Here is a 27,211-nt window from a genome sequence, read left to right on the forward strand (position 1 = left end):
AAATGTGGAAGGGCTTTCATAAAAGAGTGATGTGCTCCTGCTTGCATGAGCCGAGGCCGGAGGACGGTAACAGCGACACGGGACGGGAGCGAGCCTCAGAATTCGGGAATGTCTGTGGCTCCTCGGGACAGCGGAGGGAGTAGATCTAGTGAAGCGCGACGACTCTGGGGTGGCAGAAGTGAGAACTATGGGCCCCACGGGGACCGAGGGAACGCAAAAAATCGTCTCAGGACACAAGACGCCGGGCCGTGGAACGGTCCTCAATGCTCTCTCGGGTTAGCGCGGCATTTCGCATCATTCTCAAACGCAGCGGCGACACCTTGTGACGTCTGGGAGTTCGACGCGGCGCGCGTCACACTAGGCGCCGGCGCCCTAGCCGGCGCGGGGTGCTGACGTCAGGACGCCGGCGCTGAGCGCCGTGACGCTCAGACGGTCCTTGTGGAGTGCGGTTCTCTGCTGCGGACGCCGGGGGCCGGCGCGGCGTTGGCCGCCCCCGGCCTCGCCGAGTGCAGCGCGCCGGAAGGCCAGTGCTTGCGCTCCGTCCGCGGCCCGGCGCCCAGGGTGGGCGGGGAGGCCGCCGCGCAGACGCCGCACGCTGCGCCGCCGCTTTCGCGTCGCCCGCTTCCGGCCGCGGCGGCCGCCATTTTGCTCGCGCGGAAGCGCTGCGGTGGGGTGGGAACCCAAGCGGGAGAGCCGCGCCTGCGGGGCCGCAGCCATGCCGTCGTCCCCGCTGCGGGTGGCGGTGGTGTGCTCAAGCAACCAGAACCGGAGCATGGAGGCGCACAACATCCTCAGGTAGTTGGGCTCCGCCCTGGCCCCGCGCGCTCCGCTCCGGCCACCGGCCCGCCCTCCTTCCCGGTTCCCCCTGGCCCGCGCCGGGCGCCCTGAGAGGAGGCCGGGCTGCTCTCGAGGGTCTGCTGGTTGGGATGGCAGCTGGATAGTAGCGCGCGGCGCCCACACGCGGGTGGGCATCGCGGGGAAGGCACGTTCCGGGACGAGACGCCCGCTGTCCGGTGGTCCTTCGAGCTCCCCGAGGCCGGGCGAGGGGTGCGAGGGTAGCGGCCGATCGTGGTTATTTCGTGTGCGTCGTTGGCTACCTTTGCTGGAAACGCGCACAACATAACCTCGGCAAAGAACGATGTTGTAAATAAGAAAGCGGTCTATTTTTTTAATACCATGGATTTGTGTGTTTGGTACTTCTTGTTTTCTTTTGCAAAAGATCCTCTCTTCCTGGAACGCCTCCAACCGGTAGTTTCTGGAATACAACGAGGATTTGGTTTGGCTCTGCTGGTTTAAATTCGCTGCTAACTGGTCTTCTGTGACTTTTGCGTAGCATCTGTCTAATGAAAGTTTATTTCTGCTTGATACAAGTAGTTTGTTCGGTCACATAGCATACTGAAACTGACCACTTTACTTACAGTAAAAATTTGGTATATATGTTAACTTTGATAGTACGACACAATTGAAACGGCTTTTCCCCCCCAAAGTTACCTACGTGAAGTTTAAACGAAAACAGTGTCTCACTCCTCTTATCGCAACCCAGCTATAACTTTCCTGAGCAGCTTGGGAATATTAGCAGTCCCTCTTTTTTTTTCTTTTTAACAGTGTCACGCGGGCCAAGCACAGTGGCTTACGCGTGTAATCCCAGCACTTTGGGAGGCCGAGAGTTCGCGACCAACCCCCCCCCAAAAAAAAACCACAGTGTGAAGTGTTCGTGATCTGCTGATTCTCTTTTTTTCTTTTTTTTTTTCTGAGATGGAGTCTTGCTCTGTCGCCCAGGCTGGAGTGCAGTAGCGCGATCTCGGCTCACTGCAACCTCTGCCTCCCGAGTTCAAGCGATTCTCCCGCCTCAGCCTCCGGAGTGGCTGGGATTACAGGTGCGTGCTACCACGCCCAGCTAATTTTTTTGTTTTTGTTTTTGTTTTTTTGAGACGGAGTCTCGCTCTGTCGCCTAGGCCGGAGTGCAGTGGCGCCATCTCGGCTCACTGCACGCTCCGCCTCCCGGGTTCACGCCATTCTCCTACCTCTGCCTCCCGAGTAGCTTAGACTGCAGACGCCGCCACCACGTCTGGCTAATTTTTTTTTTTTTTTTTTTAGATGGAGTCTCACTCAGGCTGGAGTGCAGTGGCGCGATCTGGGCTCGCTGCAAGCTCCGCCTCTGAGGTTCACGCCATTCTGCCTCATCCTACCAAGTAGCTGGGACTACAGGCGCCCGCCGCCACGCCTGGCTAATTTTTTGCATTTTTAGTAGAGACGGGGTTTCATCGTCTTAGCCAGGATGGTCTCGATCTCCTGACCTCGTGATCCGCCCGCCTCGTCCTCCCAAAGTGCTGGGATTACAGGCGTGATCCACCGCTCCCGGCCTTTTTATTTGTATTTTTAGTAGAGACGGGATTTCACTAGATTAACCAGGATGGTGTCGATCTCCTGACCTCGTGCTCCATCCGCCTCAGCCTCCCAAAGTGCTGGGATTACAGACGTGAGCCACCGCGTCCGGCATTTTCTTTTTATTTCTGGTAGAGATGGAGTTTCACCATGCTGGCTAGGCTGATCTCTAACTCCAGACCTCAGGTGATCCGCCAGTCTCAGCCTCCCAAAGTGCTGGGATTACAGGCGTGAGCCACCGCGCCCGGCCTGCTTGTTGCAGAAATTTTTACTGTAGAAAATGAAAGTGGTTCCTCAGAAGTACCATGTTGGTGTCCATTTGTCTCTCCGTGTGTTCACGCGTGCATCAGGGAGATAAGCTCTGATTCTGTTGTCTGCTCCATAGTTAATATTAACATCATTAGTTTCCTTTTTTTGTCACGAGGTGCTTTATTTTCGTTATTGATATAAATAATTTTCTATAATTCCCCGGTCAAATGGGAGAATTTGGCAGTCTGGTTTTGAGGGGGGCGTTCCCCACAGAGACCCACAGGCTGGTGGTGTTGGCGCTGAGTGCCCAGGTTCACAGCACAGCTTGTGGCTTGTGTCCATCTTGCAGGTGGCTCTTCCTTGCACATCACAACTGGGGTCTCGGGGGTGAAGGGGGCAGGAAATCCTCCAGACTCTTAGGAAATTTCACTCCACTTCTCCTGCTCAGTGGCCTGTGGTGGGCAGGGTGTGTTCTGTGTCTCCGTTTTCTAGCTTGGCCTTATTGAAGTTGGAATTTATGTCTGTTGTCATTTTCATTTTTTTTGGTTTGTTTTCGAGCCAGGGTAAGGCTGGAGTGCAGTGTCATGATCATAGCTCACTACTTCAACCTTAAATATCTGGGCTAAAACGATCCTCCTGCCTCAGCCCCCGAAAGTATGTGGATTACAGGTGTGAGGCACCGCACTCAGAGCATTTTTGCTTTTGGAAATTACCTATTTATGTCTTTTGCCTACGCCTATTCGTTTGAGTTTATTTAGAAGGTTTTAATATTTATTTAGGAAATCTGTGTGATAGTGTTTTTCTGTTACAAGCTAGGAAAGCTTGTGAAAGTCAGATTTAGAGAGTCTTTTAGGTATTAAAAATGATGTTTGTGAAAAGCTTTGAAAATGCTTATGATAAGTGAAAAAAGCAGGAAAACTGTATATGCGGTTGGGTAGGACTACATAAAACTGCACAGGTAAGCTGAAATAAAATTGTCAAAAGGAATTGTAGTTAACTGAACATGCACAGTAGCTAGTTGATCAGTGAACCTCGCCGCTTTTAAAAATTTTGGGCCTGGCGAGGTGGCTCTTCTGCCTATAGTCCCAGCACTTTGGGAGGCTGAGGGAGGAGGTTTGCTTGAGCCCAAGAGTTTGAGCCCTGGGCAACACCGTGAGACCTCCCATCATTACAAAACATTTAAAAAATTAGCCACATGTGGTTGTACGTGCCTATAGTTCCGGCCACTTGGGACACCAAGGTCTCTTGAGCCCAAGAGGTTGAGGCTGCAGTGAGCTATGACTGCGCCACTGAACTCCCGCCTGGACGACAGACCAAGTCCCTGTCTCTAAAAACAGAAACAGAAGCAATTTCATCCTATTGAAAATCAGCGTGGACTCTATTTTCCTGATAAATCCAAGTGATAAGAAGTGTTGACATCAGTGTTCTCTGGGGTGATCATCTTTGATGTTTGAGACTAAATTGTTTCAAATACCAGTCCTGGGAGTCCTTACGTTTTCAGGCAGTGCGGGAAGACTCTGCCTTAGTTTCCACAGAGCCTCCTGCATTTTGTACTCCAAGGATTAAAGTGTCCCCTTGGAACCAATTCGTTTTTTTGTTTGTTTGTTTTTGTGAGTTTTTTGTTCTTGTTTTTCTGGTTTTTTTGTTTGTTTGTTTTTTGAGACGGAGTCTCACTCTGTCGCCCAGTGCAGTGGCGTGATCTCAGCTCACTGTAGCCTCTGCCTCCCGAGTTCAAGCAATTCTCCAGCCTCAACCTCCTGCATAGCTGGGACTACAGACGTGTGCTACCACACCCAGCTAATTTTTTTGTATTTTTAGTAGAGACGGGATTTCACCATGTTGGCCAGGCTGGTCTCGACCTCCTGACCTCAGGTGATCCGCCCACCTTGGCTTCCCAAAGTGCTGGGATTATAGGCATGAGCCACCATGCCTGGTCTTATTTATTTATTTTTACAGACAGGGTCTTACTGTGTTGCCCAGGCTGATATTGAACTCCTGGCCTCCCAAGTAGCAGGGATTACAGGCATGCACCACCACGCCCAGCTAATTTTGTATTTTTAGTAGACAGGGTTTTTCCCTGTTGGTCCGGCTGATCTCAAACGCCTGACCTCAGGTGATCCGTCCTCCTCTGCCTCCCAAAGTGTTGGGGTTACAGGCGTGAGCCACAGCGGCCCACCTGACAGCTTCTTTATGATAGTTTTTTGGGGTTTTTTTGAGACAGAGTCTCACTTTGTCACCCAGGCTGGAGTGCAGTGGAACCATCACGGGGCCCACTGTGACCTCTGCCTCCCGGGTTCAAGCGATTCTCCAGCCTCAGCCTCCGGAGTAACTGGGATTATAGGCGTGCACCACCACGCCGGGCCTTTTTTTTTTTTTTTTTTTGAAGTAGAGAGGGGGTTTTGTCATGTTGGCCAGGCTGATCTCAAACTCCTGACCTGAAGTGATCCACCTGCTTGGTCTCAACAAAGTACTGGGATTACAGGCCCTGTGATAGGTTTTTGGTACTTGTAAAGACAGTTATTTGGCATACCAGGTAAGTCCTTGTCTGGAAGATTAGTTTACGAAGGCATTGGCCCTTCAGGCGAAGCTTGTTGGTGTCGGGAGTGTTTTCCAAACTGTCCTTGCTTTGATGTAAGAAACACTGTTGGGGAGCAAGCTGGCTGCCCTGCCAGTTGCGTTCGTTTAGGAGAACAGTGCTTGTGTTGCTAAATGGCCTTTTTGCCGTTTGTGAGCATTTTGTTGGGGGAGAAACAAACTGCATTTTGTTTTGAAATAGGCTTTGCTGAAAGGAACGCCCAGCAGGTGGTGGGCTCCTGTCAGTGTTGTGGGACAGGCTGTCCTTTGGCTGCTGTGGTCACGCTCATCACGGGCTTGTTCGTGCTTTTTTTTTTTTCTTGAGACAGAGTCTCGCTGTGTCATCGAGGCTGGAGTGCAGTGGAACAATCTCGGCTCACTGCAAGCTCCGCCTCCCGGGTTCACACCATTCTCCTGCCTCAGCCTCCCGAGTAGCTGGGACTACAGGCGCCCGCCACCTCGCCCGGCTAATGTTTTGTATTTTTAGCAGAGACGGGGTTTCACCGTGTTGGCCAGGCCGGTGTCGAACTCCTGACCTCAAGTGAACCACCACGTCCGGCCCTTGTTTGTGCTTTGATGGAAAGTATTTCATTGTATGTTGTCTGAATTGGTAAGGAAGTCATTTTAGGCTTGTTCCTTCTCACGTGTGCTGCCTGTGGTGTGCCCTGTGTCTGGGCCTCCGTCACCCTGTCAGTCACAGCCAACAGTTGACTTTATTGCTTTAGCCTCACATTTCCATCAGGATCTGTGGTTATGACTGAATGTCGGGAATTTTAATTTTAGCATTTTCACGTTTGTTTCACAGTCCGGGTGCCGTGGACACGGGTGTGTAGCCACGGATCGCTGCTGCCGTTGTTCCACGTTTCTGGCCGTGTGTGGTAGATGTTTGGGGAGCCGGGTTGTGTAGCTCGGGACATCTAGGGATGTAAGGACTGATGCAACTGTCCTCAGCGTTGGGGGACTCAGGTGTTTCACATACACTAGACAAGCACGGCTTCTCAGTGTGTGCGTGGGTGACGTGTGTGGCGGTGCAGCAGGGTGCTCTCGGGCTCTGTCGCTTCCTCTACTCATCCTTGGAGGTGTGTGTGTGGAGCCACACGGCCTGTGGTGCCCCATGGATGGATGTTCAGCTTATCTGTTCGTCTGTGGCTGTGGAAGGCCAGCAGCGGACATCCTGGAGGCAGCCACGTTGCGGAGGCACATGTGTGTTCATAGGGTGGGTTTCTAGAGGCCAGTGTCTGTGAGAAAGGCACAGGTGGTTTTCACTTGTTGGGTGTTGCTCCATTATCCACGTAGAGGCTGGTTACACTCCAGCAGCCCCCTCTGCCTGAGTTTTTCCTCCCTTGTGACACTGTTACTCATTCAACATTCAGTAAATTTTTTTTTTTTTTTGAGACAGGGTCTCGCTCTTGTCGCCCAGGCTGGAGTGCAGTGGCGCGATCTCAGCTCACTGCAACCTCTGCCTCCTGGTTTCAAGTGATTTTCCTCCCTCAGCCTCCCAAGTAGCTGGGACTGTACAGGCGCCTGCCACCACGCCCAACTCATTTTTTTTATTTTTAGTAGAGACAGAGTTTCACCATGTTAGCCAGAATGGTCTTGATCTCCTGACCTCATGATCCCCCCTCCTTGGCCTCCCAAAGTGCTGGTATTATAGGTGTGAGTCACCATGCCCGGCCTTACTTTTGTTTTTTTAAAAATAATGTGGAACTCCTCATGCGTTTGGGTGTCATTCTTGCTCAGGAGCGAAACAGCGGCACCTTTCTGAACAAGGATGACAGGCCTGTGAGAGGAGTTTAGTGTTAATGGAAGTGTGTGTGCGCCCTGCGCCAGGCAGATTCCTTTAGATGCAGACCTTTTTTGATTTATAAATAAAGGTAGGATGAGAAGTCGGTATTTTTTAGATAATTGTAAGTATCAGTTGTGATTTTAAAATAACACGTGTTCTGTACCAAACTAACTTTTCTTGTTGTTTTTTTGAGACAGAGTCTTGCTCTGTTGCCCAGGCTGGAGTGCAGTGGCATGATCTTCAGTTTCTGCAACCTCTGCCTGCTGGGTTCAAGCGATTCTTCTGCTTCAGCCTTCCGAGTAGCTGGGGTTACAGGCGTGCACCACCACGCCCAGCTACATTTTTTTTTTTTTTTTTTTTGTAGTAGAAACGGAGTTGGGATTTTGCCTCTTGGCCAGGCTGGTCTGAGACTCCTGGCCTCAGGTGATCCATTTGTCTCAGCCGCCCACAGTGCCTGGATTACAGGTGTGAACCACCGCTCCCGGCACCAAACTAACTTTTTTCATGTAACTTGTTGTGAGAAACTTAAGTATGGTTGTCAGCGATGACGGAAGAATTTTCTGATCTTACCCGCACTCCATCAGCGTTTGGAGACGATCTTTCTCCTGGTGTGAACTGGAGCTCATTGGTGGCAGTTGACAGGTTTCCTGTTCAGCTCTTTTCTCCAGTTGATTAGGAAAAGTATTTGGTCAGTTTCCTCACCTGTGACTAGGAAGCCCGAGGTGCGAGTGCCATCGGACCCATTGCAGCAGCGTCTGTTCTCTGCCTGCAGCACCCCGGAGCCTGTGGGACTCCTTTGGGTGTTGGGTGTCGGTTCCCGTGGTGGCAGCATCGTGGGGGCGTCGGGAAACTGGGAGAGACAGTTTCCTGTGGTGGAGCGGGCAGTTGGACCTTTACAAGTCCCTTAGGAATCCTGTGAACTTGGATCCTCCAAAGCCAGGACGTCGGTCGATGGCTAACATGTTCTGATGAAATCTTCCCCAAGTCCACATCAGTTAGTTCTTTCAGTTTAAAGTAAAGCCTTAAACAAGCTCTGATGTTCAGATGTGGCTTTGTAATGGTCAGTTCTGGTTTGGTTGTTCTTGTGCAACTTGCTACAGAATTTTTATTTACTTATTTGAGACAAGGTCTTGCTCTGTCGTCCAGACTGGAGTGCAGTGACATGATCTCGGTTTACTACAGCCTGCTCGGGCTCAGGCAGTCCTCCCACCTCAGCCTCCCGAGTAGTTGGTACCAACAGGCACATGCTACCATGCCTGGGTGATTTTTAAATTATTTGTGAGACAAGGTCTTGCTTTGTTGCCCAGGCTGGTCTCAAACTCCCGGGCTGAAGCGATTGTCCCACCTCGGCCTCCCAAAGTACTAGGATTACAGGTGTGAGCCACATGCCTGGCCCAAAATATTTTAAATATTTAATTTTATTCAGTTTTTTGTTTTGTTTTGTTTTGAGATGGAGACTTGCTCGGTCACCAAGGCTGGAGTGCAATGGCATGATCTCAGCTCACTGCAGCCTCCGCCTCCTGGGTTCAATTGATTTTCCTGCCTCAGCCTCCCAAGTAGCTGAGATTATAGGCAGTCACCACCACACCTAGCCAATTTTTGTATTTTTAGTAGAGACAGCGTTTCACCGTGTTGGCCCGGCTGATCTTTATCTCCTGACCTCGTGATCCGCCCGCCTCAGCCTCCTAAAGTGCTGGGATTACAGGCACGAGCCACCGCGCCCAGCCTAGATTAAAAATTTTAAGATATGTTCTCTACTATGAGCCAATGAAATTACTCATTTTCTTTCTTTCCCGTTTCCTATCGCTTGCTTTTGGAGTTTTGTGTCTTAGTGTGACTGTGACTCTCTCCTTTTGTCTTTCAGCAAACGGGGATTCAGCGTCCGATCCTTTGGAACAGGGACTCATGTGAAGCTTCCAGGACCAGCTCCCGACAAGCCCAATGTTTATGATTTCAAAACCACATATGACCAGATGTACAATGATCTTCTTAGGAAAGACAAAGAACTGTATCCCAGCGGGTTGCCCTTTAAAAACCCCCCGTGTGGTCCTTCCTGGAAGGTGTTACGTGTGGCTCGGGCACAGGAGGCGTGTCACCCTGTGCAGTGCACACACTGGCTCCTCCTGTCTTTGCGAGAACTTGGTTTCTATTCCTGGTGCACATCGGATCGTCCACGGGTTAGTTCCAGTGCCACCCATGGCATTAGGCATGGTGAGGCGCGCAGACATGGTGTGGGGTTCACATTGACGTGGTCCAGCAGAGGGTTGTGACATAGCATGAACCAGGGATGCTTAGGTGAGGAGGTGGAACCCACAAAATCCCAATGCCCAGGGCTGCCCCGTTATTTCCTTTGCCAGGTAGGTGTGCGTGCATATGTGTGTGTGTGTGCATGTGTGCATGTCTGATACACACGGAGCCGGGCTGCTTCACACATCTGGTGAGATCCTTAGAGGGTCAGATAAAGAAGAGGGCCGAGCTTGCTACCCAAGCTGTTAGAAGAAATAATGGGAGAGAAGGTTCCTTCATTTCGGGAGGACACAGAGCAGACTGGTCTGCCACTAAGACTCCTGTAGAGAGAAGAGTATTCAAATAGATTCTGATGGATGCAACACCAGTTGCATAATAGTTACGATAATCAGTGCCCAAGTTTTTGACCAGGCATTTCATGGTCACCCCCATACTAATGAAAAGTGTCTGGATCTGCTTTTGTTATAGTGAGTGATTTGTAGTTCTCACAACGGAGGCCATACGTATTCCAAATGGAAAGAGAATGAGGCGTCAAATGCAAAACCTTTTGTCTTCATGTTGGCACTGTTGCCATTCCTGCCCTCACCCAACATTGTCTTCATATTGGCACTCTTGCCATCCCCACCTGTTTCCAACAGGGTCTCACTCTCACCCCAGCTGGAGTGGCGAGATCTTGGCTCACTGCAGACTCATTGCAGCATTCGCCTCCCAGGTTCCAGCAATTTTCCTGCCTCAGCCTCTCAGGTAGCTGGGATTACAGGTGTGTGCGCCACCACACCCGGCTAGTTTTTGTATTTTTAGTAGAGACGGGGTTTCACCATGTTGACCAGGCTGGTCTTGAACTCCTAACTTCAGGTGATCCACCCTTCTCAGCCTCCCAAAGTGCTGAGATTACAGGCGTGAGCCACCGTGCTTGGCCCTACTCTTGTTACCTTGTTTTTTTTTTTTTTTTAAATGGAGTCTTACCCTGTTGCCCAAGCTGAAGTGCAGTGGCTTAATCTCGGCTCACTGCAGCGTCCCCCTCCCAAGTTCAAGCGATTCTCTGCCTCAGCCTCCCGTTGTAGTTGGGATTACAGGCACCCGCTACCGTGCCTGGCTAATTTTTGTATTTTTAGTAGAGATAGGGTTTCACCATCTTGACCAGACTGGTCTTGAACTCTTGACCTCGTGATCCACCCGCCTTGGCCTCAAAGTGTTGGGATTATAGGCGTGAGCCACTGTGCCTGGCCTCTTGCAATTTTTAATAAGCTAAAAAAAATTCTTCTACACAGGTAGATTAATTAGGTAGCCAGGAAGAGCCCCTGAACGTCTTTCTAGCAAAACTTAGAACTGGATCCTAGCCGTCACTGCACCTTCTGCCCTCCCTGCTGTCTCCTCTGTCAGTTACAGTGAAAAGGTTGTGGGTGAGGACACTGGGCAGAGTCCAGGGCATCTGCTGTCAGCTCCCAAGCCCGGCCTGCCTGCTGAGCCTTCTGGGCGTGCCGCAGTGGAGAGAGTGGTGCTGGTGATGCCGTGGTGCTGGGAGCCATCCTGGGGGCAGACGTGGGCTCACTGTGAGTCGATGTAAGTCCCGGGGGACCGTCAGCAGCACATCCTGCTGCCCCTGTCTCTGCAGAAGCCCTGGTAACCTGCGTTTGGAAAAATCTCCCTAAGGATTTCTGAGGAACTGTCAGTAGGCCATGTCCTCGTCCAGCTCCAACATGGCTCTGCTCCCATCGTGGAGCAGGTCGGGCTGTGCCTCGGAAAGGAGGCTCTCCTGACGTGCCTTTGTACGAGCTCCCCGTCCATGCTGTCTCCACTCCTGAGCCTTACGGCGATGGGTGACCACAGAGCCCTTTCAAAGAGTCTGGTTTAGGGCTGGGTCTTCCTGTCGCCCTGGCGGAGGCTTTTGTCTCATATCATGATTCACATTAAACTCTGATGTGCCATGAAGCTTACTGAGATCCTGTTTTTGAAAATTATTCTTCAGTTAGCACTGTTCATTTTTAAATTGTTGTATTCAGTAAGAGAAAAGCAGATAGTGATGCACGTCCTCACACTCCCTTGATTGGTGTAAGCTCAGCCCTTCATGTCAGCCCACTGTGACCTCCTGGGTTCTGGACCTGGGAAGTACTTGCCACGTTCTGCAAGGACTGAGTCCAGCTTCAGCAGACTCATCTGGAAGGACTTGCTGTAGGGGGAAAATGAGCCTGTCTCTGGTCATTCTAGAAGAAGGAGCTGAGCCCAGTGTCCCAGAATTTGGAAGCTCCCCCTTTACAGAGGGACTAGGGGTCGGCGGTGTCCCAGGAAGCATCCGCCCAGAAGAGCCCTGCATGCGTGCGTGCGCTCTAGGTGTGTGGTGGGGGGAAGGAGTGGCAGCAGGGGTGCTGTGGCCATGGGGGTGCGCTGGGACATTGTCAGCCACAGGCTCTACCTTGGGGACCTCTTGTGGGAAACCGTCGCCTGTGGTGGCCCCTCAGGAGGTGCTGGGAGGAGCGTGCCTTCGTCGCCTTGCTTACTTCACTCAGGGGGCAAAAGGTGCAGAATGATGAGCCTGCCACTTAGCTAAAGCTCTTCCACATGCTGCCCTCGGCCTGGAAAGGAGTGAAGTCCCCAGGCTGTTCCCTGTGGACATCAGCACGATGCCGGGTGGGGCCTCAGTGGTGTTGAGATGCGCAGTCGGGAGGACCCTGATAGCGTTTCCTGGTTAGTGATGGGGGCAGAGAGCCTGCGGGAAGTAACTGTTGCAAGTGAGAGCCCCAAAGCAAATCTGCCCCCCAGCAGCCAGCGTGTTGGCAGAAGTCATGGCTGTAGACTGCAATGGAAGCAGATCTTGAGGTCAGAAGTTTGAGACCAGCCTGGCCAGCATAGTGAAACTCCGTTTCTACTAAAAATACAGAAATTAGCCAGGCATGGTGGCACACGCCTGTAATCCCAGCTACTCCGGAGACTGAGGCAGAATTGCTTGAACCTGGGAGGCGGAGGTTGCAGTGAGCTGTGATTGCGCCACTGCGCTCCAGCCTGGGCAACAGAGTGACACTCTGTCTCCAAAAAAAAGGGATGATGTGACTTGGGAGGAAAACGCTGCTTGTCCAGAGGCAGGGCCGGGGGGACCCTACCACCTCTGCCATCTGCCTGCTTGCCTCGTGGCCAGGGCCTGGGTTTCTCTATGCGTACCATCCTCACAGAATTTCTGATAATTAAATTAGGAGATGCACACACACAGCCTGAGACAGAGTGTTTTAAAGCCCTCAATAAATTTTGGCCAGTTGTCCTATTAGTATTGTAATACTTAATTTATTTTATTTATTTTTTTGGATATGGGTCTTGCTGTGTTACCCAGGTTTGTCTCGAACTCCTGGCCTCAAGTGATCCTCACACCTTAGCCTTCCACAGTACTTGGATTATATGCGTGAGCCACTGTTCTCAGCTTTCATGTCTTAATGAAAATCTCCTTGACTTTCTGTGGTTACCTGCTGGTCAACCCATGCTAAAGTCAAAAAACCCTACAATGAACCGTAGTAAGTTGGAGACTGTCTATATTTGGCTGTAGATGGCTGATTGTTTTTTTCCCCACAAGCCAGAAGTGAGCCTGAGGGGTTGAGGGACTTGCTGCCTCTGAAACCTCCCTTGGGGATTGTCGAGGTCGCGGGTCTAGGTTTGCAGCACTGGGATGCGAACCCTCTGTGAAGTTAAATGAGGCCCTGCACGGGGCCACGCCTGCAATCCCAGCCTAGGGAGACCCAGGCAGGAGGCTCACTTGAGCCCAGGAGCCAGAGGCCAGCATGGGCAACATAGCAAGCCTCCATTTCTACAAAAAACACAAAATGGAAGTGGGTGTGGTGGACACTGCTCTGGTCTCACAGCCACTCAGAAAGCCGAGGCAGCAGACCACTTGAGCCCAGGAGGCTTCATTGAGCTGTGATTGCGCCGTTGCACTCCATCCAGCCTGAGGAAGAGAGTAAGACTCTCTTTTTTAAAAAGTTTCGTATCGATGTTTTCTTTTTTTCTTTCTTTTTTTTTTTTTTTTGAGACAGAGTCTTGCTCTGTCGCCCTGGAGTCAGGCTGGAGTGCAGTGGCGTGATCTCGGCTCACTGCAAGCTCCACCTCCCGGGTTCACGCCATTCTCCTGCCTCAGCCTCCCGAGTAGCTGGGACTACAGGCACCGCCACCACGCCCGGCTAATTTTTTGTATTTTTAGTAGAGACAGGGTTTCACCGTGTTAGCCAGGATGGTGTCAATCTCCTGAACTCGTGATCCATCTGCCTTGGTCTCCCAAAGTGCTGGGATTACAGGCGTGAGCCACCACACCTGGCCTTTATCGACATTTCCTTTTGGAAATTAATAGTATCTATACATGGGACTGGATGCAGTGGCTTACACCTGTAATCCCAATGCTGGGAGACCAAGGCAGGTGGATCACCTGAGTTCAGGAGTTTGAGACCAGCCTGGCCAACAGGGTAAACCCTGTGTCTACTAAAAGTACGAAAAGCCAGGTATAGTGGCTCACGCCTGTAATCCCAGCACTTGGGGAGGCCGAGGCGGGCGGATCACCCAAGGCCGAGCGTTTGAGGGCCGCCTGACAAACACGGAGAAACCCCCATCTCTACTAAAAATAAAAAATTAGCCAGGCATGGTGGTGCATGCCTGTGGTCCTAGCTACTCATGAGGCTGAGGCAGGAGGATTGCTTGCACCCGGGGGATGGAGGTTGCGGTGAGCTGAAGTTGCGCCATTGCACTCCGGCCTGGGCAACAAGAATGAAAACTCTTATCTCCAAAAAAAGTACAAAAAGTAGCAGGGTGTGGTGGCATACACTTGTAATCCCAGCTACTCGGGTGGCTGAGGCAGGAGGGTCACTGGAACCCAGGAGGCAGAGGCTGCAGTGAGCTGAGATTGCCCCAGGACTCCAGCCAGGGCGACAGAGTGAGACTCTGTCTCAAGTAATAATAATGGTAGTAGTAGTATATATACATGGACGGAGGGGGGAGGTCTAAGCTCCCCTGACCTTCGTAGACAAATGGAAACTCTCCTGTGCAGGTTCTCTTGTTGGACGGACTGACCATTTTATCCAGAATCGTTTTTATTGAGATAAAATGTACAAATCATGCACTTCCCCGAGTTGCGTGTCCAGGTCTGTGGGTTTCAGAACATTCATGGAGTTGCAGCCATCACCACAATTGGTTTTGAGGCAGTTTGGTCTCCCAGGGCCTTCAGCTGCTGCTGCCCATTCCCCCCCAGTGCCTATAGCTGCCTCCTGTGTTACAGATCCGCCCATTCCACACCGTCCAGTTTATGTACAGCCTTTTGTTTTTACACGGAGTGTGCGTGGAACTATTTCTCAGTCCCAGATTTCTTTGCCGTGACTCCTCCTCGCCCGGCCTCAGTGGCACGTGGTGCCGTGACTCCTCCTCGCCCGGCCTCAGTGGCACGTGGAGTAGAGCAGCTTCGCGCCTGGTGTCCTGAGGGGCTTGAGCTTCGCTCCCAGGGTCACGTGCAGAGTCTTCTCTGTGTTTTTTTCATTTTACTCTGACGCCACTTTCCACAGATGAACTTTCTTGCGGGATTCTTTGATTTTTGATTGAAAGGAGTCTGGTTAAGCCAGCCCAAGCTTGCTTGGAGTGCCTTTGCGGGAAAGAGAAGTGACTTCTGTTTCTAAGTTAATGAATGGCCAGTTTGACCTAATGAAGTGTCACTCAGCCCAGTGAGGGGGTCTAGGCAACAGCTGCTGGCCCAGAAGGTAGAGGAGGAGGGAGAGGCCGTTCTGAAAGGAGGGCTGGGGTGGCTGACACCAGCCTGGACACTTCCCCCTCGCTTCAGGGCAGCCCGTTCAGCCGCAAGAGAAAGTGTGTGGGAGTCTCACAGGATCCTACAGAAAGTTCATCTTGTGTGTATTTCAGTTAGTGAAGATTTACTAGCTTTTTGTGTTACGAACTGCAAAACGGCTTGTCTTCAAAAGCAAGTAAATGTGTAGCTCTAAATGTTAACGTGACTCTTCCTGTGAAACGCAAATGCATCGAACAATTTCCTGGGTCTCGTCTGGCTGCGCAGCTAGAGACCAAGCCTGTGTCTGGCATACCGTTCGTCCTCTTGTGGAGTTTTTTCTCATTACGGTTGGGGTTTGGATTGTTACTATTATTATTTGGTTTTGAGGCAGGATGTCTCTCTGTTGCCCAGGCTGGAACGCAGTGGTGCTATCACAGCTCACTACAGCCTGGGCGTCCCAGACCCAGGTAGGTGATCCTCCCACGTCACTGTCCCCAGCAGCAGCTGGGACCACGGGCCCATGCCACGCCCAGCGGCTTTTTTTTTTTTTTTAATTGAGATGGAGCCTCGCTGTCTTGCCCAGGCTGCAGTGCAGTGGCCCGATCTTGACTCGCTGCAAGCTCCGCCCCCTGGGTTCGAGCGATTTTCCTGCCTCAGCCTCCTGAGTAGCTGGGGTTACAGGCGTGTGCCACCACGCCTGGCTAATTTTTGTACTTTTAGTAGAGACAGGGTTTCGCCATGTTGGCCAGGCTGGTCCTGACCTCAAGTGATGAGCTCTCCTTGGCCTCCGAAAGCTCTGGGATTGCAGGGGTTGCCACTGCACCTGGCCTGTGTTTTAAATTACTCACTCATTTGTTCATGTCCGTCCTCTGAATTCTTTGTCTTTTAGGTTAACTTCTGTATCTGCCCACTTCCCTGTGGACATTTCCTTGCCTCAGAGTAAAATTTGGTAGATTTCTTTTTTGAGACAGAGTCTCACTCTGTCGCCCCTGCTGGAGTGCAGTGGCGCGATCTCGGCTCACTGCAATCTTTGCCTCCCGGGTTCAAGCGATTCTCCTTCCTCAGCCTCCTGAGTAGCTGGGATTACAGGTGCGGCGTACCACCACGCCTGGCTAATTTTGGTATTTTTAGTAGAGATGGGATTTCACCATGTTGGCCAGACTTTTTTTTTTTTTTTTTTTTTTTGAGACAGAGTCTCGCTCTCTCGCCCGGGCTGGAGTGCAGTGGCCGGATCTCAGCTCACTGCAAGCTCCGCCTCCCGGGTTTACGCCATTCTCCTGCCTCAGCCTCCCGAGTAGCTGGGACTACAGGCGCCCACCACCTCACCCGGCTAGTTTTTTGTATTTTTTTTTTTTAGTAGAGACGGGGGTTTCACCGTGTTAGCCAGGATGGTCTCGATCTCCTGACCTCGTGATCCGCCCGTCTCGGCCTCCCAAAGTGCTGGGATTACAGGCTTGAGCCACCGCGCCCGGCCTGGCCAGACTTGTCTCAAAACTCCTGACCTCAGGTGATCCACCTTTTTTGGCCTTCCAAAGTTTTGAGATGACAGGTGTGAGCCACTGTGTCTGGCCCCATGTGTGTATGCTAATCCAGATAAATAGTATAATTCCCAAAAAGGAAATGCTGATGTGAAACTTTAGTTATTTATTTACTTACTGTTTTGAGACGGAGTCTCGCTCTGTCTCCCAGGCTGGAGTGCAGTGGTGCGATCTCCGCTCACTGCAAGCTCTGCCTCCTGGTTTCACGCCATTCTCCTGCCTCAGCCTCCTGAGTAACTGGGACTGCAGGCGCCCGCCACCACGCCTGGCTGATTTTTTGTATTTTTAGTGGAGATGGGGTTTCACCGTGTTAGCCAGGATGGTCTCGATCTCCTGACCTCGTGATCCGCCTGCCTCGGCCTCCCAAAGTGCTGGGATTACAGGCTTGAGCCACCGTGCCCCGCCGAAACTTTTAAAAAGAGACAGTCTTGCTGTCTTGCCCAGGCTGGAGTTGGAGTGCAGTGGTGTGATGAAGGCTCACTGAAGCCTCTCGGACTAAAGTGATCCTCCTGCCTCAGTTTCCTGAGTAGCTGAGATTCCTAGCTTTTCTTTATATTTTTTGTAGAGATGGAGTCTTGCTATGTTGCCTAGACTGGCCTTCAACTCCTGACCTCATGTGATCTGCCTGTCTTGGCCTCCCAAAGTGCTGGGATTACAGGTGTGAGCTACCATGCCCAGCCCAGAAACGATCTTTTTTTTTTTTTTTTTTTGAGACGGTCTTACTCTGTCACCTAGGCTGGAGTAGTGCAGTGGCACGATCTCGGCTCACTGCAACCTCCACCTCCCGTATTCATGCCATTCTCCTGCCTCAGCCTCCGAGTAGCTGGAGCTACAGGCGCCTGCCAGCATGCCCAGCTAATTTTTTGTGTGTTTTTAGTAGAGATAGGGTTTCACTGTGTTAGCCAGAATGGTCTTGATCTCCTGACCTTGTGATCCATTCGCCTCGGCCTACCAAAGTGCTGGGATTACAGGCGTGAGCCACTGCGCCCGGCCTTTATTTTATTTTTTGAGTCTTGCACTGTCGCTCGGGTTGGAGTGCAGTGGCGTGATCTCGGCTCACTGCAACCTTCACCTCCCAGGTTCAAATGATTCTCCTGCCTCAGCCTCCCGAGTAGCTAGGATTATAGGCAGCAGCTGTGTTTTAAAATCATTTGGGGAAGGTATTTGTCAAACAAATGAATGTGTTCCTAAGCTAGGCACCGATTCCCAGAGAAACTCTGATCTTGGGTTTTAAAAAAGCATTCATGCCGGCCGGGCGCAGTGGCTCACTCCTGTAATCCCAGCACTTTGGGAGGCCAAGGCGGGTGAATCACAAGGTCAGGAGATCAAGAGCATCCTGGCTAACATGGTGAAACCCCGTCTCTACTAAAGAAAAAAATATAAAAAATTAGCTGGGCGTGGTGGCGGGTGCCTGTAGTCCCAGCTACTCGGGAGGCTGAGGCAGGAGAATGGCGTGAACCCGGGAGGCAGAGCTTGCAGTGAGCCGAGATCGCGCCCCTGCACTCCAGCCTGGGCGACAGAGCGAGACTCTGTCTCAAAAGAAAAAAAAAAAGCATTCATGGTAAAATGTAAATTACAGCTTTAAGATACTGCAGGTAAGGCCAGAGATACTGGCCTGCTCTGCTCATCAAAGACGTTAGAGGTAGAACGGAGCCGATTGGCTGAGGTAGTCGCTGGTGGTCACTTGAGGGTCTGGACAGAATAGAGCTGTGCTGTGCCGTCATCTTCAAGAGCTAGCCCAGGGTCCGGACCCACAAGCCTGTGAGTTTTCACCTAGTCTGCAGCAGGTGAGATGCTGTTTGCAAAGTGGTTTCGTGGTGGCTGCAGACGCAAGGCCGTGGTGGACCCCCCCCCAGAGCTGGTCTTAGCCTTGTGTGGCTCTGCATTGAGGCTGTGGTTACAGTTGGGTGCCCAGCAGCTCCAGAGATGGCCGTGAGACGTTTTCCAGGGGTTCCTGAGTTCTGTTTGTACAGCCTCTATGGTTTGCTAAAAAGCATTCTCTATCAAAATGAATATTTTTTTTTTTCTTGAGACAGTTTTTGCCCAGGCTAGAGTGCAGTGGTGTGGTCTCAGCTCATTGCAAGCTCCGCTTCGCCGGTTTAAGTGATTCTCCTGCCTCAGCCACCCCCAGTAGCTGGGATTACAGGCACCTGCCACCATGTCTGGCTAATTTTTTGTAGTTTTAGTAGACGGGTTTCACCATGTTCAAGTGATTCTCCTGCCTCAACCTCCTGAGTAGCTGGGACTACAGGCACATGCCACCACGCCTGGCTAATTCTTTGTATTCTTAGTAAAGACAGAGTTTAGCTGTGTGAGCCAGGATGGTCTCCATCTCCTGACTTTGTGATCTGTCCGCTTTGGCCTCTCAAAGTGCTGAGATTACAGGCGTGAGCCACCGTGCCCGGCCAAACTTTTTATATTTTTTGTAGAGATGGGGTTTTGCCATGTTGGCCAGGCTGGTCTCAAATTCCTGGCCTCAAGTGATCCACCTGCCTTGGTCTCCCATAGTGCTGGGATTACAGGAGTGAGCCACCACGCCTGGCCTCAAATGAATTTATTTTTTTGAGACAGGGTCTTGCTCTGTCTTTGACGCTGGAGTTCAGTGGCACCATCATGGCTCCCTGTAGCCTCATGTCCCTGAGCTCAAACAGTCCTCCCACCTCAGCCTCCTGAGTAGCTGGGACTGCAGGCATGAGCCACCACGCCTGGCCTGATTTTTTTTTTTTTTTTTTTGAGATGGAGTCTAGCTCTATTGCCCAGGCTGGAGTGCAGTGGCGCAATCTTGGCTCACTGCAAGCTCTGCCTCCTGGGTTCACGCCATTCTCTTGCCTCAGCCTCCCCAGTAGCTGGGACTACAGGCGCCCGCCACCTCGCCCGGCTAGTTTTTTTTTTGTATTTTTTAGTAGAGACAGGGTTTCACCGGGTTAGCCAGGATGGTCTCAATCTCCTGACCTCGTGATCCGCCCGTCTTGGCCTCCCAAAGTGCTGGGATTACAGGCTTGAGCCACTGCGCCCGGCCCTGATTTTTTCATTTTTAGTAGAAAGGTTTCACCGTGTTGCCCAGGCTGGTCCTGGCCTCCTGAGCTCAAGCAGTCTGCCTGCCTTGGCCTGCCAGAATGCTGGGATTACAGGTATGAGCCACTGTGCCCAGCCCAAATGTATTTCTTGATACGCTGATGTGGAAGCAGTAGCTGGCAAGCTTGTGACGTAGGGTGGTGAGTGGATCCCAGTGCATTCAGGGGTCCCAGAGCATAGCGCTTTGCACAGCCGTGGTCGGTTCACCTGCCTTTCTCACCCCATCCTGCGTTCGGAGCTGCTGTCCACACCTGTGGCACGCTTGGGTGTTCTTGTCACCCACATGCACGATGCTCCCTCCAGACGGGCATGCCACAGCCACTGCCTGGCCCCTGCAGCACTGGTTCTTCCTTTCTTGGCCGAGGTGCCGCTGTCGAGGCTGTTGGCATCTGGGTCAGCACCCTGGGCAGTCGCTGTGCTGAGCTGCAGCTCTGTCCTCCCTGCAGCGAGGCTCCCGGGAGCTCCACCCGCACCGCCAAGGCTGTCTCATCCCTACCACGCACCAGGACCGCAGAGACCGGTCGGTGCTTTGTGTTTTGCCGTGGAAACGGATCGACCCAGCTCTGCCCTGACCTTTGATACCTCTGCCCTCCCCTCTGATGTGGGGAGTCCTCTGTGTCTGTGGCAGGGGCACGACTGTTGGGTTCTGCATGTTCCTGTGTGTCCCATCCCCGCCGTGGGTGTGGCTGTCGGGGCAGCAGCACTTGGCGTGCTCTGGGAGGAGTCATACGTGCAGGGAAGATGGTGTGGCCTTTCCGGGGAAGGACCAAGGCTTCCACGGAGCAAGGAACACCTTCAGGAGACTTGATGTCAAGGACGTCCCTGCTACCAGCCACGGTTTGCAAAGGAGAGGCCAAGGGCGGTGGTTGTGGGTGCATGGGGCTGGCGCCGGCAGCAGCTGACCCAAGATGGTGCTGGGCTAGCCATGGCTCTTGTTCTGATGGCCAGTGCCTGTGGCCAGCATGCTGCACCCGACGTGGCTTTTCTTCAGGCCGTGGTGGGACAGTGTGTGGTCCCTGGTGCCAGCCACACCGGCATGGCAGTGCCTGTGGTTACCCTTTCACGTCCCCCATGACTCCGAGAGGGGCCTGGGCCTCATAGCAGGGCAGTGTGGCCCTGGCCTCTCTGGGCTATCCTGTGGGATGGGCAGCTGGGGGCAGCTGCGCTCATTCTAACTCCCCGAGATGCTCTGGTCCCACTAAGGCCCCTAAGGAGTGAAAGGAGAAAATGTTGGTAAAGAAAAGCTGTACCGAGCTGTGTTTGGGGCGTTTCCTGGTATGTCCTGGCACCTCGGGGCCCTGGGTGGTTTATCCCAAGAGCAGCCACGTCATATGGGTGTGGGTGGGTGGCGAGGGCTCGTGGGGACCCCCTGAGTGGTCCCAATCTGCCTCGTGCTCAGCTTGGCTTTTTGCTCATGGTGAATCTCAGACCCGCTCCTCTCCCTGGGGCTGCACCTCCTCCTCATTTCTCTTCAGAGGGCCTGGCCGCTGATCCGTGGTCTCCGTGGCCACCTCACGTCCCCCAGACCTGCTGAATTCTCACCACTGACATAGCCTGGTGGTCCACAGGAGGATCCCTGCTGGGGACAGTCTGTCGTGACCACTGGCCTCTGGATGGGGTCTTTACCCTCCGTTTTTCAGTAGACAGTTCAGCTGCATTGTTAGGAGAATGTCGCGCTGCCAGCGTCCTTCAGATGGGGCCTGCCCCAGTGCATCCAACAGAGACGGAGTCTCACTGTGTCCCCAGGCTGGAGTGCAGTGGCATGGTCTCGGCTCACTGCCAGTGCCGCCTCCCAGGTTCACGCCATTCTTCCACGTCAGCCTCCTGAGTAGCTGGGACTATAGGCTCCTGCCACCACGCTGGCTAATTTTTTTTTTTTTTGTATGTTTAGTAGAGACAGGTTTTCACCATGTTAGCCAGATGGTCTCAATCTCCTGATCTCACGTTCCACTGGCCTTGGCCTCCCAAAGTGCTGGGATTACAGGCGTGAGCCACCGCGCCTGGCCACACCTGGCTAATTTTTTGTATTGTTAGTAGAGACGGGTTTCAACATGTTAGCCAGGATGGTCTTGATCTCCTGACCTCGTGAGCCACTGTGTCCAGCCGACAACTTTTTTTTTTAAAAGGTTGCCTTCCGAAGCTGAATTTCCCGGTAAAACAACTACTGTATTCCTATTTTTTAATAATAACTAAATAGCTGGAACGTCCTGGGGTAGATAGAAGAAGTCCCTTATGTTCTTTCTGCTGAGGGGGCACAGAGAGGCCGAGCCGGAGACCCTCTCGGCTGACAGCAGTGCTGAGGGTGAGGCTGCAGTTTCAGATCCAGGGTTTCTGTCCAGAGTGAAGCTGCAGACCCCACGGGGCCATAGTGCAAAGATCGGCTTTCCTCCAACTAGAGTGTTTCGGGCTTAGTCTGGTTTTGTGTTGGAGAATAATTCACAAGTTAAGAACTTTTTCTTGAAAACTATAAAAAGTAAGTTTTTTTTTTTTGTTTGTTTGTTTTTTTTTGAGACGGAGTCTCACTCTGTCGCCCAGGCTTGAGTGCAGTGGCCGGATCTCAGCTCACTGCAAGCTCCGCCTCCCGGGTTCACGCCATTCTCCTGCCTCAGCCTCCCGAGTAGCTGGGACTACAGGTGCTGCCACCACACCCGGCTAATTTTTTGTATTTTTAGTAGAGACGGGGTTTCACCGTGTTAGCCAGGATGGTCTCAATCTCCTGACGAGTTTCACTCTTGTCACCCAGGCTGGAGTGCAGTGGCGCAATCTCAACTCACTGCAGCCTCCACCTCCTGGGTTCAAACGATTCTCCTGCTTCAGCCTCCCAAGTAGCTGGGATTACAGGCATTAACTACCATTTCTGGCTAAGTTTTGTATTTTTAGTAGAGATGGGGTTTTGCCATATTGACCAGGCTATTCTCAAACTCCTGACCTCAAGTGATCCACCCGCCTTGGCCTCCCAAAGCGCTGGGATTATAGGAGTGAGCCTCCGCGCCCGACCAGTCCGCCATTTTTGTTACCTCCGAGTCTACTAAGCCTCAGTCTGATGAGACAGTGTGTGGTGATGCCGTCTGTGGGGCTTCCTCCTCAGGATGACTGAAAGAGTTCAGGCAGGAGACACTGTCCTGAGGGCCATGGAGAGCGGTCACTTGCAGGCAGATGGCCCTGTCCTGGAGCTCGGGCTCTGAGCTGGGGGCTCAGGAGGAAGCACCCTCTGGGCGTGGGGCACAGCTCAGGCACCAAGACCCTGGTAGAAGGTGCTGTCAGTCACACCAGATCGTTTTTCAGGAGGCCCCAAAATCGAAGGGGGTCCCGGGCAGGTTCCTGCTCCCTGTCGTTTCACCTCAGTGCCAGCACCTCCCGGTCCCTGAGGAGGAGGCCGCACAGGGGCCGTCACAGAAACTGCAGAGTCTCACTTCCGTAAGTACCAGTTTGTGGGGAGTGGTTTCCTTTGAGAAAATGGGACAGCCTAGTTCTCTGGTTTTCCCAGGGCCTCTTGAAGTGACCTCAGCTCCCCATGCAGGTGCCGTTGAGGGAGCAGAGGGCTTTGCAGAGCCATCTGTGGCCCCACGTCCATGCGGCCAGCGTGAGGTGGCCTGCCCTGGGGCAGCCGGCACCCTCCAGAGCATCTGCTGCTGCCCACTCGTGGCAGTGTGCCAGGTCGGAGCGCTGGTCAGCTTCATACTCGGTTTCCAGGGGAGTTGCTGATACATTAGTGGAAGATGTGGGGGTGCCTGCTTGGGGATCCCCTGAGTTGGAAGGTTCCTGATGAGTTTAGGGGCTGACTTTCCTGTGCTGTGTTGCTTTATGGACAGGATCTGAGTCACTGGGCTGGCCACACCGGGCCGTTCTTGGGAAAGGTGGTGGGTGGCCTGGAGTGGCCCTGCCTGTGTGGGGTGAGCACAGGCCTCGGGCCCTGCCACCCTCCCTCAGGCCCTCAGGGTGATGTGACGATGGGCAAAACATTCAGGATGTCCCTGGACATGGGTGCTGTGTCTCACGTGGGTTTGGGGCAGACATAAGTTGGGCCGTTGGTGTCCACGAATTGGGACCCTGGTCAAGAAAGGCTGGCGGGCAGGATGGGAGCTCAGGAAGTAGCGCCCAGCTCAGCAGCTGCCAGGCTCCCCCTCCCTGACCAGTGGGGTTGAGCTCTGGAGCGGCCAGGCTCCCCTCCCTGACCAGCGGGGATGGGCTCTGGGAAACCTGAGTGTGCAGGGCGCATTTGGTGCAGCTGGCGCACACATGTAGATAGATTGCAAGTGAAATTGACTTTGTACTTCTCCATTCATTTTTTGCTGGTTTTAGCACAACAAAAGCAGCTTGGGGGCTGTGATTTGGGGAGAAACTGCCCAGCGCATCTGCTCAGGGCCTCACCCTGCTGCTGTTCCCTTTGTGGCCACACATGGAGTGGCCCCTGTGTGTGGGTCCCCCGTGCCTGGCAGGCTGGAGAGCTGTAGGCCACACACGGAGTGTCTTTCCTGGGGGGCTTATTTTTCTAGTTTTCATTACTGTGTTTTCATTCCTACGAATGGTGCTATTTATACGTCCTGCAGCCCCGGGAGACGTGCGTGGCTTCTCCATGGCAGGGACTGCAGTCTTGTTTCTGCCCGCAGGGAGCATGTGTCTGTCCAGATCCAGTGTGTGCTTCAGGCTTTGCCTGGGGTATGGACATTTAACCCAGGTGGAAGGTCCCCGTGCAGCTGGCCTGGGGAAGCAGCCAGGCCTGCTCTGCCCTGTAGGGGTTGGTGAGGGCCCAGGCAACGTGGGGGCGCTGGCGGGACGGGAGCTGTCTTGGTGATGGATGTGTCCACAGCAGAAATGTGGGCCACACTCAGCCCAGCCTAAAAGGAGTTCCAAGACCATGAGATGCCCCAAGGGTCTCTGCACCCGGCCCAGCAGGGAGGGGAGGGTGTGTGGTGGGTGATGGTTCAGTGGAGGGTTGGTGGGTGCAACCTTCCCACTGATGAACCACCAGGCCTTCTGGCCAGCGCCGGTCCGTGGTGCAGCATCCTGCCCTGCCCTCACCATCCCTGGCTCCGGCAGGCTTGTCCTCCCTGGTGTGGTGCTTTGCTAAACCTCCGCCCTCCCTCCATCTTCCACAACAGAACACTGCTGAGGCTCTGCTAGGGGAGATCACTGCCTTGTCCCGACTCCCTGGGCCCGGGACCATGCCTGGCAGGCACTTGAGGGGTGCCGGCAGCCCGGGACCCGCGGCTCAAAGTCCTGTGGGGTCTGGGGAGAGGCAAGGGCCCAGGCAGTAATTCTCTGAGTGCTGGCAAAGGGCCTGTGGTGTCCACTGGTGTCTGGGAATTGATGGAGGGTCAAAAGCATTAGACTTAACCAAGAAAGTCATGGTTAGGGTTAAACTCATGTCAGCTGAAAATTGCCTGAATTAAAACTGAACAAACGTGCCTCAACTCGAAAGAAAAGAGCAGATATTCAGAATGACACACTGCGAGGAACCCTGAAGAGTGGCCCTTCTGAGGCACCGGCTGCCCCCCGGGCTGGCGTGGAGGATGGCGGGAGTTGTCTGCAGGTTGGGTGCCATGTGGACTTGTCTTGGATGCCATGATTTTTGTATATATATATATACTTTTTTTTTTTTTTTGAGACACTCTTCCTCTCTGAGGCTGGAGTGTAGTGATGTGATCTTGGCTCCTGGCAGTCGCCACCTCCTGGGTTCAAGGTTCAAGTGATTCTCGTGCCTCAGCCTCCGGAGTAGCTGGAATCACAGGTGTCCACCACCACGCCCGGCTAACTTTTGTATTTTTAGTAGAGAAGACAGGGTTTCTCCATCTTTTTTTTTTTTTTTTTTTTTTTGAGACAGAGTCTTGCTCTTGTCACCCAGGCTGTAGTATAATGGTGCGATCTCGACTCACCGAAACCTCCACCTCCCGCGTCCAAGCTGTTCTCCTGCTCAGCCTCCTGAGTAGCTGGGACTACAGGCGCCTGCCACCACACTCGGCTAATTTTTTTGTATTTTTAGTACAGACGGGATTTCACCATGTTCGCCAGGATGGTCTCGATCTCCTGACCTTGTGATCCGCCCGCCTTGGCCTCCCAAAGTGCTGGGATTACAGGCGTGAGCCACCGCGCCCGGCCATAATTTTTGTACTTTTGGTAGAGTCCGGTTTTTGCCATATTGGCCAGGCTGGTCTCGAACTCCTGACCTCAGATAAGCCGTCTGCCTCTGCCTCCCAAAGTGCTGGGATTGTAAGTGTGAGCCATCATGCCTGGCTGCAGCCTTTTCTTGTTTCTTTTTTTTTTTATTTATTTTTTGAGATAGATTCTCTGTTGTTTTTTTTATGCTAGAGTGCAGTGGCACGATGTCTGCTCAGTGTAGCCTCAACCTCTTAGGCTCAAGAGATCTTCCCACTTCAGCCTCTCTATTAGCTGGCATTACAGGCTTATGGCCCACACTGGCTAAATTTTTATTTTGATTTTTTATTTTTTTTTCCGAGAGTCTTTTCTGTCACCCAGGCTGGAGCACAGTGGCACGATCTCTACTCACTGCAATCTCTGCCTCCTGGGTTCAAGTCATTCTCCTGCCTCAGCCCCTCAAATAGCTGGAATTACAGGTGCGCACCATCATGCCCAGCTAATTTTTGTATTTTTAGTAGAAATGGGGTTTCCCCATAGTGGCCAGGCTGGTAATTTTTTATTTTTTGTAGAGGCAGGATTTCTCTGTTGCTCTGTGTGGACAGGAAGCTTAGTTTGTTTCTCTGATGGTTAGTACCCCGCAGAATTTTAACACGATTCGGTATTGAGGACACTTTCTGTTGCGTGAGACAATATTCCAGATCTCTCTGGGTCCTTCCTGGATTCAAGGGATCCTCCTGCCTTGGCCTCCCGAGTAGCTGGGGCCACAGGTGTGCGTCACAGCCCCAGGTCTCTAGCACAAGCCTTGTTCTCCCATCCCCAGACTCAGGAGACCGCGCAGCCACACGCCGGGGGAGGGTTCCAGACGTCACTGTGGGGCGGGAGTGACACCACTGGGGCAGGGAGGGCCGGGACGTTGCTCATGCCGGCTGGTGGCCGCTTGTCACTGGCCACACACACTCTACCCACGGGAATCTCACTCAAGGGTCTGACGGGCCAGCTTCTTTCCGCCACCGTCCAGAAGGCCTCCAGGTGAGTGGGAGGCCGCAGCCCTGGCTGGGTGGATGGAGCCGCTCCTGTGTGTGGCCGCTTGTCCTTTCTCACTGCGGTCCACATGGAAGCCAGGGCAGAGGAGGGGCCTGCCCACTGCACCCCCCGCCCCCAGCAACCCCCCCACCGTGGCTGCCACATCCCTGAGAGTTTTTTTTTTTTTTTTTTTTCTTGTGAGACGGAGTCTCGCTCTGTCGCCCAGGCTGGAGTGCAGTAGCCGGATCTCAGCTCACTGCAAGCTCCGCCTCCTGGGTTTACGCCATTCTCCTGCCTCAGCCTCCTGAGTAGCTGGGACTACAGGCGCCCGCCACCTCGCCCAGCTAGTTTTTTTTTTTTGTATATTTTTTAGTAGAGACGGGGTTTCACCGGGTTAGCCAGGATGGTCTCGATCTCCTGACCTTGTGATCCGCCCATCTCGGCCTCCCAAAGTGCTGGGATTACAGGCTTGAGCCACCGCGCCCGGCCTTC

The 27,211-nt window shown here is 52.8% G+C and overlaps 1 protein-coding gene across 1 annotated transcript in view; it reads left to right on the top strand.

Annotated features, from left to right (window-relative positions):
- Nucleotides 1–401: 401 nt before the first annotated feature.
- The window catches only part of SSU72 (SSU72 homolog, RNA polymerase II CTD phosphatase), a 34,223-nt gene continuing 7,413 nt past the window's right edge, over nt 402–27,211 (top strand). The window contains exons 1-2 of the mRNA XM_023215105.2: nt 402–795; nt 8,859–9,002. Of these exons, the coding sequence (XP_023070873.1) occupies nt 716–795; nt 8,859–9,002 (224 nt within the window). The 5' untranslated portion in view covers nt 402–715. The remainder of the gene's footprint in view (nt 796–8,858; nt 9,003–27,211) is intronic.

Source organism: Piliocolobus tephrosceles, chromosome 1 (assembly GCF_002776525.5).
Source record: "Piliocolobus tephrosceles isolate RC106 chromosome 1, ASM277652v3, whole genome shotgun sequence".
Taxonomy (NCBI): domain Eukaryota; kingdom Metazoa; phylum Chordata; class Mammalia; order Primates; family Cercopithecidae; genus Piliocolobus; species Piliocolobus tephrosceles.